The 18,242-nt window shown below is 36.9% G+C and overlaps 1 protein-coding gene and 2 long non-coding RNA genes across 3 annotated transcripts; 2 read left to right on the forward strand and 1 right to left on the reverse strand.

Annotated features, from left to right (window-relative positions):
• Nucleotides 1-1,479: 1,479 nt before the first annotated feature.
• On the reverse strand, nt 1,480-5,668 carry XYL1 (alpha-xylosidase 1). Its single transcript, XM_086567785.1, is given in 5 exon segments — nt 1,480-2,376; nt 2,379-3,557; nt 3,560-3,634; nt 4,548-5,233; nt 5,326-5,668. Coding segments are annotated over 5 exon segments (2,841 nt in total). The 5' UTR covers nt 5,559-5,668; the 3' UTR covers nt 1,480-1,708.
• Nucleotides 5,669-14,561: 8,893 nt separating this feature from the next.
• On the forward strand, nt 14,562-16,494 carry LOC147521454 (uncharacterized). Its single transcript, XR_015199511.1, has 3 exons — nt 14,562-14,816; nt 15,141-15,518; nt 15,893-16,494. It is a non-coding gene; the product is annotated as an uncharacterized LOC147521454 (long non-coding RNA).
• A 1,221-nt stretch (nt 16,495-17,715) lies between these two features.
• Nucleotides 17,716-18,213, forward strand: LOC147521455 (uncharacterized). Its single transcript, XR_015199512.1, has 2 exons — nt 17,716-17,807; nt 17,926-18,213. It is a non-coding gene; the product is annotated as an uncharacterized LOC147521455 (long non-coding RNA).
• Nucleotides 18,214-18,242: the final 29 nt, after the last annotated feature.

The following is an 18,242-nucleotide window of genomic DNA, read 5'->3' on the forward strand; positions in this document are numbered from 1 at the left end:
AATCATATTTACATCAATCTATGAACATATATCAATCATACACGATAAAACATTTACCATTCATACATGTGATAATTTCAAACTTTGATATAGAAATTAAAATAATCAAATATCTAACCCCAAAAATTTGATTTTTTTTTTTACGTGCATACACATATATTTGTTTCCTTATATTAACTCGATCGTGTACACATGCAATCACATACATTTGTTATCTTGATATATTTTACGTGCATACACATATATTTGTACACATCTATTAACTCGCATTATATTTTAAATCGAACATGCGAGTACATGCGTCTTACAATTACATCTCATCACTAATTTTTAACATGAACACTACGTATTAGTTTATAATAAGTGTGTGTACCACAATATATCAAGTATGTGTATCCTATTTAAATATACACGTGCATAAGTTAATAAATATAAAATGTATTAGTTAGTTCAGAATATACACGTTGACATTATTATTAACATCTATAATACACTTGTTTAACGTATTGTTATAAAATATACATTTAACAACACATATTCACTATTATACTATATATATTTAATAAACTTTTACACGTAAAAAACATATTTTATATTATAATGTATTAGTTTGATTATCTTAAATATAATATAATACTAAATTTGATATATCGAAATCATACTAATCGGTTCTGGTTTCGGTTCGGGTACCCACCGGTTTTGTACTATTAAGTTCTTTATCGGTTCGGTTCTTAATGATCCGTTTTAAATGAGTCTAACTTTTTAAGACCCAGAACCTGAATATTCGGTTTCGGTTCCGGATAATCGGGTATCTATTGGCACCCCTAATTAAAGTTGTGGTTGTATTAGGAAGCTTTTTAAGATTAAGAGTTCATATTGTATTATGAAACTTCTTATGATTAATTAAGAGTGTCCACGTGGCATACCTCTTTCTCAAGAACGCACCACCTAAGAAAGAGATTGTCCACATAAGAAGTACTATGCTTTAATATAGAAAGAAGTGATATAAAGATATATGGAGAGCCGTCATTCCCTCCGCTTTTGAGGGAATGGGGAGCCATTGCACCCACCCTAAGACATGTCGAAGATGGTCAAGGCAAATGCCTTTCATTTTGACCATCCACACACCACCCCCTAATGAATCACCTAACAGGAAAACAAAGTCTCAACACTGAAGACTAAGAGCAGTTACTCACTTCTTCCTCAATGATTTTCAATGTTGAGACTTTATACAAATCCATAAATCGGCTATTTGTAATCGGGCGTAATCGGCTAACTGTAATTGGTCATAAACCTATACAAACCGTGGCCCTGTATTTCTAATTTCTAAAGACTGGTCAAATACCAGCTTATTTGTCATTGTTCTTAGCTGAAGTAAAGATTTATCTTACAATATTCTAAGAACAAGACTTCACTTGGCAAAACTAACACTAACACAATTAACTACAAGTGGAAAAGAAAAGCAGTGAGGTTTACAACTTGCAAGGTAAGGGATGAACACTTTCATTGCTCATCTCCCCTAAGACTCTAACGAAACTCCTGAAAGAGAAAATACAAGAAACAAGAAAATCAAATGGGTTCCAAAACAAAGGCTTAAAAAACCTTTTTTTTTTTTTTTGATTGGCAAGCCTATTTTAAATGAAATCAGTAACTCTCTGATGCTGGTGGGGTTCGAGCCACAAACCTTTGGTATCATCACCCAAAGGTTTTACCAACTTTGCTTGTTGGAACCTGCAGCCGCAAAACCTTTATTCCCACTCAACCTTTGGCCCATTTTCCAGGACATGGCAAAATTTTTCCCTACAGGTAAGTCCAGCCCCTTGACCTCCACCATCACGCTCTTCCTTTTATCACCTCCATCTTCTAACTTTTCCAAAAACACCTGCTCTGAAGCATTTAGTTCTATATTTGTCACGTCGGATAGTGGCGTTCCACCGACTTCAATGGCAAGGGCCTCTCCTATTCCATCTAATCCCAAGACAGTAACCCTATCAATAATCCAACCCTTCTCCGATGCAAACTTGCCCTCTTGAACTTCTGACCACACTTTCACTGTTTTCTGACTCACACTGGCATACAACTCTATGTACGTAGAGTACCCATTTCCAAGCTTCATCTCAGGAAGTTCGTCATCATCGAGAAAGAGCTTCCCTTTGGCCTCTCCCTCGTCCGCCCCTGCTGGAAAAGTAACCACAAGGCTGAAAGGCGTCATCCTTGCATCCTTGGAAGTCATTCCACCTTGTTGCATTGGCAGAATTGTGTTTTGATAGACATGCACGTTGATTACATGCAATGGTGCATCAAGTGTAAGGTAATGGCCTGCCTTAGAGACAACAGTTTGTGTCAGATCGAACAAGCTGTACCAAGTCCCTGGGGAAAGAGTGCTTTGACCTTTGAAGTTCCGCTTTTCAAAACAGGGGTTATCATGAGACTACTTCCCAGCAAGAATTGAGTGCTCAACCCATACGCCTCTGTTAAATTTGGAAATGAGAAGAAAATTGGCCTTGCAATTGGTGCACCGCTAATATGAGCCTCGTAGTTCAAGGTGTATAAATAAGGAAGAATCTTGTATCGCATACCCAATGCGTTTCTAGCTGACTCCGCTACAGAATTCCACTGATAGAGCTCTTGTCTAGGCGAAGCAAAATTTGCATGATCCCTTGAGAATGGGTAGAATGCACCAAGCTCAATCCAACGATTACATAGTTCTTCAGTTGGTTGGGGATAAAATCCACAGATGTCTGAACCAACCATTGGAACTCCAAATATACCGAAATTGAGAATGGTGGAAATCGAATAACGAAGATCTTCCCAAGTTCCCTTGTTATCACCAGTCCAATGTGCTGCATATTTCCCTGACCCAACAAAAGTTGAGCGAGTCAGTATGAATGGTCGCTTTCCATCAATCCCTAGAAGTGCCTTGTGAGTTGCGATTGTGTGGGAGAAACCATAGAGACTGTGCGCATCATATTCCAACACCCCATTGTAATGAACAGCACTGGTGGCTATAGTCTTGAAACCTATTGGTACTTGCGATCCTGAAGCATTTATCTTGTATGGAGGATCTTCCCATCTGGTTTCTGTTATGTTCTTACAATCCAAGCAGCATATCCAACCATATGATTTGGGATTAGGACATGGCCGGTTTTTTGGTATTTGGCATTTCCCAGAGCAGAAATTGGAAACTTCATTCATGTCGATCCAAAGGCCATCAATAGGAAAAAGCTGATGGAACCGACGGATTTCATCAACCCACCATGACACGGTTTTTGGGTTAAGAAAATCAGGGAAGTAGACAGGACCAGGCCAAACCTGACCTAGGAAGGGCTCACCGTCAAGCTTGATAAACACATCAGAAGCCATGCCACGTTTGTACACGCCATATGTAGAATTAACACCTATTCCAGGATCGGTAAGGACAATGTACTTCATCCCTCGTGAATGCACTTTATTGAGAAATGCCAACAGCTTTGGGCGAGGGAAGTTGACTGGACTAAGAGTAAAGTCCTTCTTTGCATCCATATGATCATCATCCGTCCAGATCACATCAAGGGGATCTGAGCCTTCCTATAGTTCTCAACAACATCTTCGACAACTGATAGGTTTTTATAACCCCATCTGCATTGGTGAAATCCTGCAACAACATTTAACATGATTAATAGGTCATCATCATTTAGTTATTTTTCAACCCTAAAACTTTTCGACTGCGATTTTATGTAAGAAACATATATCGGATAACAACTCAACTATCTACGGCCTATATTGAATTGAATGTTATCAAGTAAATGCTGAGGGAGAGAACATAAGCAACCTTCTCTATCTCCAGGAGAGAAAAATAAGAGAACATAAGTAAATTTTAAAGTAATCTACACGTGTATAGTACAAATCTTTGCTCCCTGGGCTAGAACTGAACTGACTGTTGCAGGAGATATTCTTTTAACTGCAACAAGATCTTCTTCACTTGGAAAGAAGAAGATATTATCACAACAAAGCGAAGACCTTCTCCAAATTCAGTCCAATTCTATCAATATTTTTACATGGAATCATATCATTCAAATTTAGTTTTTCTTTCAATGACCCATAGAGTGCACTTTCTCAAAGATAGTCACGTAATTCTTTGCTTTCCAAGTGATATGATTACATGCCACCATTCTAAGTACATACTACACACTGCATACTACATATTACATACTACTACACATACTCTGACAGGTAACATCTTTCAAATCAATGCCATCAATTAAGGACCACTTGTGAATCATGTGCGCATTTACTAGAAGATAAAAATAAGGAAAGTTTACCAAACTTTCTTTGCTCAGGTATCCAAAAGTACATAAAAATTGAAAGACCTCTTCACTACTGTAGGTGGATCAATAAATTTGAGGTGATCATCACATGCTGAAAAACTTGGCCAATCTTAAGAGTCTAAGGCAATGCAAATGAATGTAGACTTACTAAAATTAAGTAAATAAAAATCTCTATTACTTCAAACCAAAACTAAGAAACATGATCAAATAAGGAGAAAAAAATTGAGAGCAGAGACATACCCAGAGCCCAATACGGCATCGGAGCGGGTCGTCCAACAAGCTGAGTATACTGATCCACGACAGCCAAAGGAGTTGAACCAGCAAAAAAATAGAAATCCAATACACCCCCAATAATCTTATAAGTCAGTGAATTTCCTCTATAGACAACATCCATTCCATTACTATTAAGTAACAGAACTGCATGTGCAGAACCTTCTCCACCCACATTTCTAAGGTCCATGTAAACAGGATGTGAACCATATAAATCAGTGTTAATATTAATGGCAGAAACATCAGTTGTATACAAAGTATATGGATCATTTGGTTGTATCTTAATCCCACTAGGTTGTGAGTTTTCCCCAAGACCATAAAGTGAAGCATCTTTAGGCAATTTAGTGGATATTTCAAGATATTGATCTTTAAATACCAAACTACTAAATGGGTCTGATTCATCTGAGCTTGAATTGAAAAGTGTTTGCCCATTTGATTTTCTTTTCACTGCAAAGCTAAATGGATCTGAAATGTAACTAAAAATCAGTTCATCATTCCCTGAAATTTCTGATTCACCATAAACAACTGTTGTTGATTTCCCTATAGCTTTTTTCAATGCTGGGGGTTGTTCTCTCGGCAATAAGTTGTACGGTACTTCCCATCTTTGTTTCTCTGCATCAGTAATGTGGACCCTCAATCTATCTTCAGTTTCATGCCTACAGAAGAAAATCCCAAGTTTGGATAAATAAACATTGTAGTGACTACATTAAAATGCACAAAGAACTAAGAAAATGGGGCATTGACATACTTGACAAAGAGCTGCAAATGTGGGATATCAGGACCATAAGTGTTGGTTTTCTGCTTCACTTGCAAGAGGGCAATGAGACCACCATTGGGTGATTCTTCAATGGAAACCAACTTATAGCCTTGACCAATCTTAGTTGGAGAAGATGAAACTACATGAAGACATAGCACAAAAGCATACAAAAACAGTCCAAGTAGAGAACAGAGTGAAGGGAAGTGAGGAAAACAAGACAACATATTTGGGTGGAGAAAAATGGTTGGAGCTGAGGGAGTGTGGAAGTGTTAGCACTGTGGTGAAAATATAAAGAACTGAAATTTAACTGGTGATGCATGTAAAGGTGGAACAAATGAGACTATACATGTGAAGATGATGGTAAGTGTGGTGTCAGAGGGACCCATTGTGATAAAGATACTTTTGAAAGGACAGACAATCTTGAATGGTGGAGTACACACGGCAAATCTAGAAAGGATAAAAATTCTGATCCCGAACTCCCGAAGTCACGCATGTTTTTCTACTTGTTTTCCGCTAATTAAAGAAGCTCACCTCACCTTTGTTTATTATGCAACTTTGTAAACGACCAATGTTGTTACTTCAAACTGTTCAAAGGACCATTACTGTTTCAAATTCACATGATTCTGTTTCATATTCACATGAGTGCATGCAATCTTGTTTCGGTCCGGACGTGCATCAAATCACTGAGCCACGCCGTATAGTGTCCCAACTATTATCGCCCTCATCCGAGGTGTAAGAGGTGAGACCCCACTTTCGAAGTGTTACCTCTAATTTTCTTTAGAGCATTCTCAATGCAGATAAATACGGTAATACGGTGGGTTTGTGATTTTATTCACTTTTTTTTTGTTCAAAATTTTTGACCAATGCAAAAATGAATAAGGTGGTGACTATTTTTTCAAATCGAAATGAAAGTGAAACCTTTAATCGAGATAGTAGTTGAGTTGTGAACTTCGGACGGGATACTAGATTCGGTCTCGTGTGTTTTTATTTTTTTAAAAATGGGTTTTTTTTTTCGGACGAAACATTTCGTCTCGCGTGATTTTTAGATTTTTATTTTTATTTTTTTTTTAAATTTCAGATGGAATGTTTCAATCCGGAGCATTTTTTCAATTTTTACGTCCAAACAGAATGTAATATCCCGTCCAAAATTAATATTCATCTTTATATTTGACAGTCTCATTTTGTTTTTCACCAAAATGGTGGAAAAGAGGATAAATATTATCTATATAGAAGTGAATAATAGTCGACTTCTATTGGAAATGCTCTTATATTGCATCAGGCATTCAGGCCCATTTCGGATACTCGTATAGTCGTATTCCGTGGAAAATAGGCCAATTCAGAATTCTAATTTGACAGCTGTGAATACCAACTACTCAAAAAAATGTTGAATCCCAACAAAAGGATAATTCAATGACTTGATGATGCTCACAATTTTGCACTATAAAAAAAAAATGATAAGAGAATTCATGTTGGTACAAAAGTTTTCTTCGGGAGTAACTAGCCGAACTAGGAAGCAATTAATGCCGCCGCATCTGACGCACGGATAAGCTTGGAGCCTTGGACACTTGGTCCTGGAATTTTGACCGACACACCTCGTCCCGTTCAAGGGTTCAAGTAATGGGCCAACATCTTGGTACACTTTAAGTAGGCCCTATGCAAGAGCCTGGACCATTTTATGCTCTCTTTAAAGACTGGTCCAGTAATAGGTTTGAGCCCTCATTGATGTGTTGCCATGTTCATCCGGCCACAGCACTTGGACATGGGATCATCTTTGGTTTGTCAGATAAAATTTAGACACAAGTCACGTAACAACAAGATTATCTTCTGATTAGACCATAATCCCAGATTATCTGGCTCAAAACACTACAAGTTCCAAAAAATCTGCTCCTCCTCAAGGCATGTGCGAACTGCAAAGTTACATTTTCAATGGAGGCTGAATACTGTAATTGGCATAAATCTACTCTCAAAGGAAAATCAATGGTTTCAGACTTTCAGGCTTCCAGCCTTCCAGGTAGCTCAATTCGTGAGTACTAAAATCTTATGTTCTACGCTGCTTATATTAGTATTATAGTATAAAACATAATTCAAATGTCTGGTTTCTTAAGCAAACCTCTTGTTCAATAATCAACATGCCAAAATATTCGCGAATATCGAATATAAAAATCGCAATGCAAGAGTGAGGATCGGATATTGAGCTGATAAAGACGTGCTACTAAGTATCATTAAACAAATCTATGTTAACGAGGCTTGAATGGAGAATATAATGTTGTACGTTACTAATTAAGATCTTAACATACTACCAACTTACCACTATAAGCCATAGAGAGTATTTCAGATACGAAAATATAATTGATAAAAAGTTAAAAAAACGACGACCATATTTGGGCAAGCTCTTTAGCGAAAAAATATATATATTCAGGCAAGCTCCATTTCTGTATTTCATTTTTTTTTTTTTAGTTTCTTCTGAATTTATTTCTATAACACTTTTCCGTAATATAAACTCCAAAGACAAATTGCAACCCCCAAAATATTAGTGAAGATACCGAGCAAAAGCCAGGCCCAAGGTGATGCCAAAACAGTTATTGGTGACTACGACCTTGGGCCATAAAACCAGCACTAAAGTAAATTCGTTCTGTTTCATTCGGCAGCAGACCAACCAAAACGACAGCTCTCCTTTGTCATATTGACGCAGGCGCGCACAGATATGCTCATACAACGATGCATGGAGAAGGCCGGTAAAAGTGATTGGGATTCGCAGTTCATATTTGTAGACTTGCTGATGATATTTAATTTCATATCTGTATCAGTATCTCACTATCTCCATAACCGTATATGGACCATGATCTCATAATCCGTTGTGGATCCAAACTAATATATATTCAGCCCAAAACGTCGTAACCAGTTTTATTCGGTAAAAGTGCAAAGTTAGGTTTTTGGCTGATGTTGGGCCCTGTATGGTCTATCCTCAAATAACGAAATGTCAAATGTCTGTACGTTGACCGTTCACGGTTCACCTTTGCACCTACTTTGGTCTTTGGAAATGACCATTATTTATCGGGCTACCAGTTCGGCCCAATTCAACTCAATGTACAATTTAGCAGTCCGTTGACACTTGACCACCCAAGTACCCTACTGCATACTGTCCAGTAACATCAATGCAAAGTTACGACTCCTGTGATCCTTGTACGTTGTACTAATGCACTGTAGTCCAATTGAGATTTGTCTTCTTATTAGTTTGTGGATCAACTCTCTCAACTTAAGCCATGACGCTCTCATTGGGTCAATGTTGATGCATGTCAAAGTGTCAAACACATGTGGCGACTTGGTATGTGACTTTCAATTTGGGCTCTATTCAATTTGGGCTCTATTTGGGGCATACCGCCTAAGCGAGCAACCAACTTGAACCCTCTTTTTCCTGTTGATTTCGAGATGTTTAATCCATTAAGATTAACGAAAATTGTTGGCTGTGGGGAGGATATCTGTTAACCGCAAAACACAACTTACGAGGACGATATCGACATAGTTTAGTTGTAGCGATGGGAAGTTTGAGTGTGGGTCAGAAAAAACTTTAGGTTCACTACTCCAAACACATACCACGCAATAAATTGTTTGGGACTTTGGTTTTAAGTTGTTTGATCAGGTTACTGCTTCCTATTCCAGTATTCCACAATATATAGCCTGTAGACTGTAGTAGAAAGCCCAACAACGCGTGGCCCTTGGTCCAATTCGAGCCTAACTTATGAAGCCTTTCTGGACTTCACTAGAACTCATGAGTCATGACATTGACTCGTAATGATTGATTTGGAACCAATTTTTTGGCTCTATTTTACGGATTAGACTATTTTTTTTTTTTTTTTTTTTTAAGTGGAAATTTTATTGATAGTAATAAAGATTTTTACAAATAATTAGGACAAGCGTATAACAAGCTACACCGCAAGTCCTTTCTGAATAGTAAATCTTATTCTTCTAAAAACAAGCTCGTTAGAACCAGCTGTCATAACATTATTGTCTATAGCTTTTCTCAAGTCTCGGTAGCTCAACGATCATTGTTCCAAAAAACCGTCGAAAACTAAAGCGGAATGAAACAATCTTTGATTAGCCGCGCGAAGCTTCCTCATGCTTCTCCATCTTTCCCAGCCGTTGCTCTCTTTAACTTAAGCTGCGTCCCACCTCAAAGACTCCATTCCCAAGCCCTACCAACGGAGGCTCCGCTACATCAATACATGCATGTATCCCTCGGACCAATCAGTATATCAATACATCCGCAAAGCCCAAGTGTAGATCTTTCTTCATTCGGATCGATGATAAAATTCACGGAGCCTCCTTCACTTGTACCCCACCTTCAAAATGCATCTCATAAAATATCTCTGACATGATCATGTCGGTATTTGAAACCTGAAAAATGTCTACAATATGCTGCATGGTCCCCGAAAGCATCTAGTCTACTCTTTTTGCAAATAGGGCATAGACCACCATCAGAGTACAAAGGAATCATGAGACGATACCGGAGAATAGAACGATACTCTACCGACGACATACGCTGTCCAAGTCCCTCCATCGGAATAGCAAGTAGAAAATCATTTGCGTGTTCTGACTGCAAACATCCAATGACTGTTTTCTGACGAGCAGATAACACAAACTCCCTCTCAAGACTAGCAACAATCTTACTATAGAACGATTCCGCCAAAACTTTTTTTGGTTTTGAGGGGACGGTAGCATTCCCAGCCATAGAACTGAGGTCAAAATCGGGTAGACAAAAACTAAATGCACTGCTAGCAACATCAAGAATCTCATCCAAAGGCACTGGTTTACAACTCCTAAGAATGTGGTTCTGAAGCTCAGAAGTCTGACAATGGGAGGCTACAAAAGCAAAAGTAGAGACATCAGTGGCACCATAAATATCTAACCCACAAAGACGTAATGGGAGTGTCGATAAACACCACTGCAAATCACCGAAGTTAGGACCATCAGAAACCACAATACCCTGGAGAACACTGCGGAGATGCCGATCAAAAGTCTTAGTTGCCTCTCTAAAAATGGATGGTGGACAAGTACGAATCGTAAATACCAACTTAGAGAGCCCAACACAAGCATGTAAGAGAGCTAACTCACATTGTGGATCGTCTAATATAGCTAAACGGTCCATCAAAGTCGCGAACCTTTTCAACACGCTTTGCGAGCAAGGCCCATGACAAAAGATGGATCAGTGCTGACCGCACCTCCAAGCAACCTGACTCCCTGCTGAGGACAGGATAAATCTGAAGGAAAGAGACCAAGAGTAGAGCGACGTAGATCCAATGATGGCCAAAATATCTCGGTTTATCCACATTAAGAACCGGCCGTAAGAAGGTCCTTCTTCTTGAATCATACCCAAAGTCGCCGCCACCGCTTAGATATCTCCAATCGATCGAGTCCCATCACCTAGATACCAAACATGTAGCAACAACTGACAACTAGACTGGATCCGCAGAATCAGGAGATGCAACACTAGCGCAAATAGAAGGGGACCCAAAGGGTCGCCTTGCTGGACCCCAGTTACATCAATATATATATAATTTTTTTTTTTTTTTTTTTTTTTTTAAATTTTGTAATCAACTACTATTTATTTATTAACAATAACATGTTCTCTACATGCACCCATAGCATCAGATAACACAAAAGAAGATACAAAAGGCTAGACACAATTGTGCTGAAAGATTTTAATTTCAAGGTTCATGTTGGAATGAAAGTTGCATTTGTTGGTGCAAGTGGATATGAAAAATCTATAACCATTTTATTGGTGCAAAGGTTTTATGAGTTAGATGATGGAATAGTGGGGATCTATGGGTTTGACAAAAAATAAGATTTATGGGTTTGACATAAAAACATTGCCCAATTGAAATAGTTAAGAGGGAAAATAGTTAGTAGTATGGCTTCCCTTTCTCTTGTTCCATTGAAATAAAGAACAAAACTAGGAGAGCAGAAAATAATGAAAAAAAAAAACAGAGCAAGAGTGGATGAAAGAAACAACGAGCCTGTTATATGAAGAACTAAAGATGGTCTGCATTGTCGGAAAAACATCTCCACAAAAAATCAGCTTCTAATTTATTGTTTTTTATGGTGTAGTTTTTTGGAGTTCGTTTAAATGGAATTCATATAACGGGCAAGAATAAACAAATAACTAAAAAGATGAGAAATTGAGTAGTTTCAATAGTTTGTTTGTTTTTTTGCTAAAACTGACGTGATTCCTTTTGGCTTAGCTTGTAAGACTTGTGGGTCCAGTTTTTAGTTATATTTGGTGAGATAATTTTTAATTACTATATGAGAGACGTGAGATTCCTTTTTCGGTTTGAGTATGCTAAAGTCTGCAATTTAGCAGTCTGCATAAGAGCAAAACCCTTATATGGGATATGAGAAGGGATCCATATACAACACTTTTTATACAACAGTTTATACAATGGTCTATATCTCATTCTACAAATTTATTTAAGACTCAATTTTTTGTAGATCTCACATTCTCACCATAAAAAACATCCCTACGAAAAATGGGCTCGTTTGAAAATTTCTATATATGCTAAAAGAGAATTGTAAAATTTCAAATCCTGACTGTTAAAAAAAATCACATTTTCAAATCTACTTTTGAAAGAGATAGAGATTTCAAAATGAACTAAAATTTTGTAGATATGATATATATAGTGACAAAAATCATACTCACAAACAAAAGTATTAGCTCTTAGATCAACTTAGAAAAGAGTGTTATATAAAGTGTTGTATATTGATTTCTCCATATATATATATATATATATATATATATATATATATATATATATATATATATATATATATATATATATATATATATATATATATATATATATATATATATAGGAATCATAATTGAGTTGCACACTTACACTCTCTACAAAATAGCTAGATGTGTGCGAGTTGGGTTTGGGTCTAAACCGATAATCAAATCAAACTGGGGCCTATCGGTTTTATATTTTTTTGGAATCGAACCGAACTAATTTCCAACCAAACTAATATCTGAACCGAACCGATTGGGTTCTGAGTTTAACCAATGTTAACCGATCCGAACCGACCCGGTTTACATATTTTTTAAATTAAATCAATTAAATATATATATTCTAATATATATTATATATAACGGATTGTTTTGGGTCTGGTTTGGGACTACACTGATGACCGAACCGACTCTATCGGTATCGGTTTTCAAATATACTTAACCGAACTGACTCATAAGCATAACCGACCTGAAATCGACCGGTTCAATTCAGTTTGGTCAGTTTCATTGGTTCAGCCGGTTTTATGCACACCTACAAATAGCACAACAATGGGGGGGGGGCGTTCCAAAATGAAACAAAGCTATTTTTCTTTGAGAGAGAAACACTTTGGGGGGCATTCAAGGCAAATGAACTTTCCAGATGTTTTAGACTTCATTACTTTATACCGAAATATGTCAAGAAATATAGTGCGAAATATGGTTTGATAAAATAGTTTTTAAGAAAAATCACAACCAAACATGTTTATTCAAAAATTGTTTTTAGAATAAATATTTTTTCATAAAAATGTTTTTTAAGAAAAAATAATTTTTGGAAAAAATGAAAATCAAACCCCCACTAAGTTTAATATTTCCTAATCAAACTTTAAAAACATGTCATAAGTCTTACCAAAATAAAAACTGAAAAAATTGAGTTTTTTAGTATTATTTTGATTTATTTTATATTTTTTTGAGTCAAAATCTACGTCAAGACCATATTGATCGCGTCCTGACTGCATCTTGACCTGTGTCCAGTTTAGTTGACCGCGTCGAACGCACATTCGTGTTCGTGTCCACGTTCGATGCGTGTCCAACGTGGACAGAGCCATTTTAGTAGATGCGTTAGTGCTTTAGAGCACATGGTGAACACTAACATATATCACGCTATTTCACAAGTAACCATATTCACATAATTTCGTTGATAACATCGGTTATTAGACTTGGCCACTTAGGATTAGATGAACTTGGAATTGACATTGGGCTTAGATTACCGTATTTCCGCGTGAGATACATTGGCTTACTCCCAATATAAATTTTGCCTATACAACTTAAAATGTTTTCGTTATTCAAGATGCATGTAGGGGATCAAACTTGCTCGTCCCGTTGTACAAATAGCTTGAGCTGGTTTGAATTCAAACTCGAGCTTATACTCGAAAAAAGAGTGTATATAAAACATTAAAATAGATATAAATTATAAAATGGGTATAAATTATATATATTATATATTGGGTACAGACTTATAAAACGAGTAGCTCACGAACTATTCAAACTCAAGCTAGACTCTAACTACAACGAGTAGCTCACGATTGAGCTTGAATTCGCGTTACTTGCTGTCTAGAATGAACTTTAAATTAAGTTCAAACTTGACTTATATTTTTATGCCGATAAGTTTGAGTCGAGTCGAATCGAGCCGAGCTCGAGTTACTCGTAAACCGCTCGGCTCGATGACCAGCCCTACCTTTTTCTACCTTAGAATGAATCAAAATGACCAGAAAATCCACGTTTTCTGTCAAAGGACTAACTAATCAGTGTATTGCAGATTTGCACAAACATAATAATACGTTTGTGTACACCAAAGTCAACACATAACACATGCATAACTTAATTTGAGTGCCAATTTTGTATGCATGAGACACTAGCAGATCGTGGAGTGGCCTAACTTGTCTGTCATTTCTTCATAAACTTCTAAAATTTGTTTGTAATTTTGTGGTGAAGTTTGAAAAACCATTCTGTATTTCAAAAACATGTGGACTATTTCAGTTTGCATTTTCTGGAGGGCGGGAGTTCCCCTATCATTAGCCATTAGGCTGCCTCCATACATCTCTTTCACTTTCCGCCTCTTTTTAGATTCCTCTTCAACAGCTAAATCACGTACATGTTCACATCTATCTAATAAAACACAATGGTGTGGGGCCCGCAGGGCCTCCATCTAATGGTTGTAATTATGTTTTCTAAGTTGTGGCGTAAGACTTTCAAATTCATCTGGTAGTGTCTTTGCGTTTCAAAGCTAATAGCGGTTCTATGATATCTCTTAACTCAATTTAGGGTAAAAAAAGAAATAATCATTTCCTTCCAATATCCGCCTAAACCGCCATCACTCCCACCCATTTTCTCATCTTGTCGAGAACCCGGTATCGCCTCGGTTTGAGAACTTCGCGTGACCGAACAGTATCCACTCACCGCATGCTTTTCTTTCCACAACAACCACAACCCCTGGTGAGTAACGAAGACCTTACTTGCAGATGTTTAGATCTGAGATCTGGAGCATTTAGATAAAGGTCTGAGATCTGTGATCTTTAGCACTACTTTGCTTCAAAAGAAATGCTAAAACATCTTCCCATTTTCGCCATGTACCCCTTTTTCCACACTATTTTTCAATTCAAGACGATTTTTTTCCCACTTCTATATCAAGCTGTTTGGACGTGGTTATCAGTGATTTGTTGAGGTTTGTACGATATTTAATCTGTTTTTTTTCAAAGCTTTTTTTCCCACTTCCATATCAAAATTTGTTTGGAAACACATGTGATGATTGATCTAGAAATGTTATGAAATTAAATAAACCCACATGTACATCAGTGGAAGACCAATTATCTTTTGGATTAGTAGTTTTCAATCAAGACTTAAAAACTGCAAAAAATGTGTGTATGTTCACGTCAACACTGGTTTATTTGTTCATGAAAAATATGAAGAGGAGATGCTGAAATCTAAGTCTTACGTTAGATTATAATATGAAGGTTTGTGTATGTTCACGTCAACACATAATTTTCAGATGCACGACTTGGGGCGGCATATGGAGCTGTAAGTGAAGGACGTCGTGCTGCTGGTAGGCTTGGTAGCTCAATGTCAAAGATTGGGGTTGCATCTTTTGTTGCAAAAGACTAGAAATAGACAACCAAACTGAAAATGCAACTCGCCAACCCCCCCACTACCAACCCAATAATCAGGTACTTCCATTTTGCATCGAATTGGTTTTTGTCGGCTGTATTATCTCTGACCTTATATACATGATGCTTGTGATCTTGCTTTGGTTAGTTTTGTTTAGTTGTTGTTTTGAGAAATGATGCAAGTACTTGGAAACCCTCTTAGTTCCAGTTGTTGTGAAGGAAAGATGAACTCCTGCTGTGGTTCTTTACTCAGTGAGCTTTAGGTAATCTTGTGACTTAATCTACTGTTTACTTCATTATGCATGTTTTGTTTTTCCTGGTTATATTGTTTGGGTGATGATTCTTATTTCATTGCAGCTGAATTCTTGCGTTAAACATAGTTAGAGAAAACAAAACCATGAAGTCTTGTGTTGTTATTTTAGTGTTTTGTTTTCCTTCAATTTTTGGGTTTATATGTTTTTGTGGGAAAGAAGAAGAAATTAGGACCAGTGAAGTGTATATTTATTGTCCTCAAACCACTTGGGTTTGGAAAGTTTCATTTTTGGTCTCATAAATGATAAAGCAAGCTGGGTTTAAGGTTTGGATGTTGTGACTAAATTGGAGGTCTATTAAATTGTGGTTCTGAATATGTTTATAGATTGTTACTGCAGCAAGCGTGGGATGAAATGGGGGAGAGTGAAGCAGAGAAGGACCGGATGTTGATGGAGAAAGGAGTGTTGAGAAGTGTATCGGAGGAAGGTTGACGAGGCAACCAAAGCAAAGGCACGCCTCCATCAATACGTTGCTTCAACAGAAGCTGAGCTTGCAACACTTAGGGCTTCTCTTGGGGAGCTTGGTCTTCATTCCCCGGTACACCATAATATATCTAGGAAGCAGTTAATGATTTTTAGCTTGTTTGTCCATCAATGCTCTTTAAGAGATAATAAATGTTCCAAATTTGAATCTAAGTTTAAACTGGGACTAATATTTAAGGTCTTGAATTATTATAGAGTAAAGACTATATCTGTGGAGAACTACTCTTCACTCTCTACCCCTAGGTGTTTGTAATCAGGCTCTATTGCTATCATTGTCAGTAGTGAGGTATATAGATAAGTACTGTTTTAATTAAAGATGAGGCTTAGTTTGCTTTAAATGTATAAACCAATTCTCTTATAAACTTACAAAAAGTAAAGAAGTGACAGCCATTGCCCATCAGATCCAGGGGGACCAACCTTTTGGCCACTCCGAGATGGAAATTCTCATTATTATGATCCCCTAAAAAACAAAAAAAACAAGTGGACTATTTGCGTATACACTGTTTGTTTTCCACGATAATCAATTGACTTGTCAAGTTATGTAGAGGAGCAAAGCTGTTTGATGTGTTGCTAAAGGAACTGAAAGACCTAAGACACACTAGAGAACATTTGCATTAGTGTGCTGGTTTCCATGCTTATGTTGTTTCCTACTCTTTGGTTTTCTTAGCTACAAGATGGTAATCCTATAAGAATAGTCATGGGTTTGCTATTGGAAAAGTGTCCTTTGATTTTTATGATGATGGTAGTTTGGATCCTTGCAGTTCCTTTTGTTTTACTTGAGTTTCGTGTTACAAATGATACCAAAAGAACGCAAATGGCAAATTTGAAACTCAGTTTCCACAGGTTATAGCAATATCCATAACATCATTCCATCATTTTTCGTGTGAGTAATGTACCCAAGTAAAACCATGCGCTTGATAAAAAAACGGTGACAAGAAATTGGTTTTGTTACCAATTTGAGCCTCTGATTTTCAATTTCATATCTTGAAAAGCACATTCTTATATATTTCTATTATTTTTACATGATATCTACTTTGAGTTCTTTCCCTTTTGTCGCTTCACTCTTTCATGCATGAGCTTCATCATCCTTTTTACTTCACAATAACATAAAATTCTTTTTGAATGGGCCCAAACTCATATGATATGATAATATCGGTGATTAGCCTTTTTCTCGACCATTTGCCTTGACTTTTGTAGATTCAAGCGGAGAAAAGACCAACACTGAAAGAGCAAATTGTCATCCATCAAACCACCGGTAGACAATCTATCTAAGAAACAAGGAGGAATCGTATGAGACAATTTGCGGATGTAAGAACACAAATTGAGAATATTAGAGGAGAGATTTCGGGATACAATAATGAATGAAGTAGCAAGAATGAAAGGAGGAGAATGATTTATCATTAAGAAAGCTTAATGAGTATCGGACACATCTTCATTCAACTACTTAAGGAAAAGGTATGTGTGTATGATGATCTTTACCGCTTTTTTTTTATTCCTTCCTTGCATTCTTCCCTGTTCCCATTGTAATTTTTCCTCCTTACTTGCGGTCGATCGCCTTAATAAAGTTACGAATATGTGAATGAAGTGCATTTGTTTATGTGGGGTGCTTGGACTTGATTTTGGGAAGACCGAGTGAAGTGCATCCAAGTTTGCAAAAGCGGCTCGAAGCGATCCGCTAATATCGATAACAACACATTGGAATGTCTAGCTCAAGCAATCCAAAAGTTGAAAATGGAAAGGAGATCACGCATTCAAAAGGTATGGTATATTTTTTTGCCTTTCGAATAATTTTTTAATCCCTTAAGTTGGATCTTCCCTAGCTTGCTCATCTCTTTTATTTGCCAACTTATTCATGCTTTCTATTTATTGGGAACAGGTTCAAGATCACGGATTTAAGTAGAAATCTCATGCACATATTGCAACTAAATTGTTATTCAACCATATTTGCTCGAGAAATGTGTTCAAGTTGACTGCCTCACTTGAAAATGTGAACTGTGAAATCCGAATTGAATATATAGTTTTCATGATGCAATTTGACAGTGTTGTAATTATTTGACTTTGTTGAATTGTTAGTTATTTTGTTGCTTCAATTCGTAGGCAAATCAGATTGTGCCTATAGTAGAACCTATATGAGCACACTTTTCAGTTGTGCTATCTTCTTTTTTCTTTTGTGTTATTTCTCAGTTAATCAAA

Source organism: Coptis chinensis, chromosome 1 (genome assembly GCF_015680905.1).
Source record: "Coptis chinensis isolate HL-2020 chromosome 1, ASM1568090v1, whole genome shotgun sequence".
In the NCBI taxonomy this organism is placed as follows: domain Eukaryota; kingdom Viridiplantae; phylum Streptophyta; class Magnoliopsida; order Ranunculales; family Ranunculaceae; genus Coptis; species Coptis chinensis.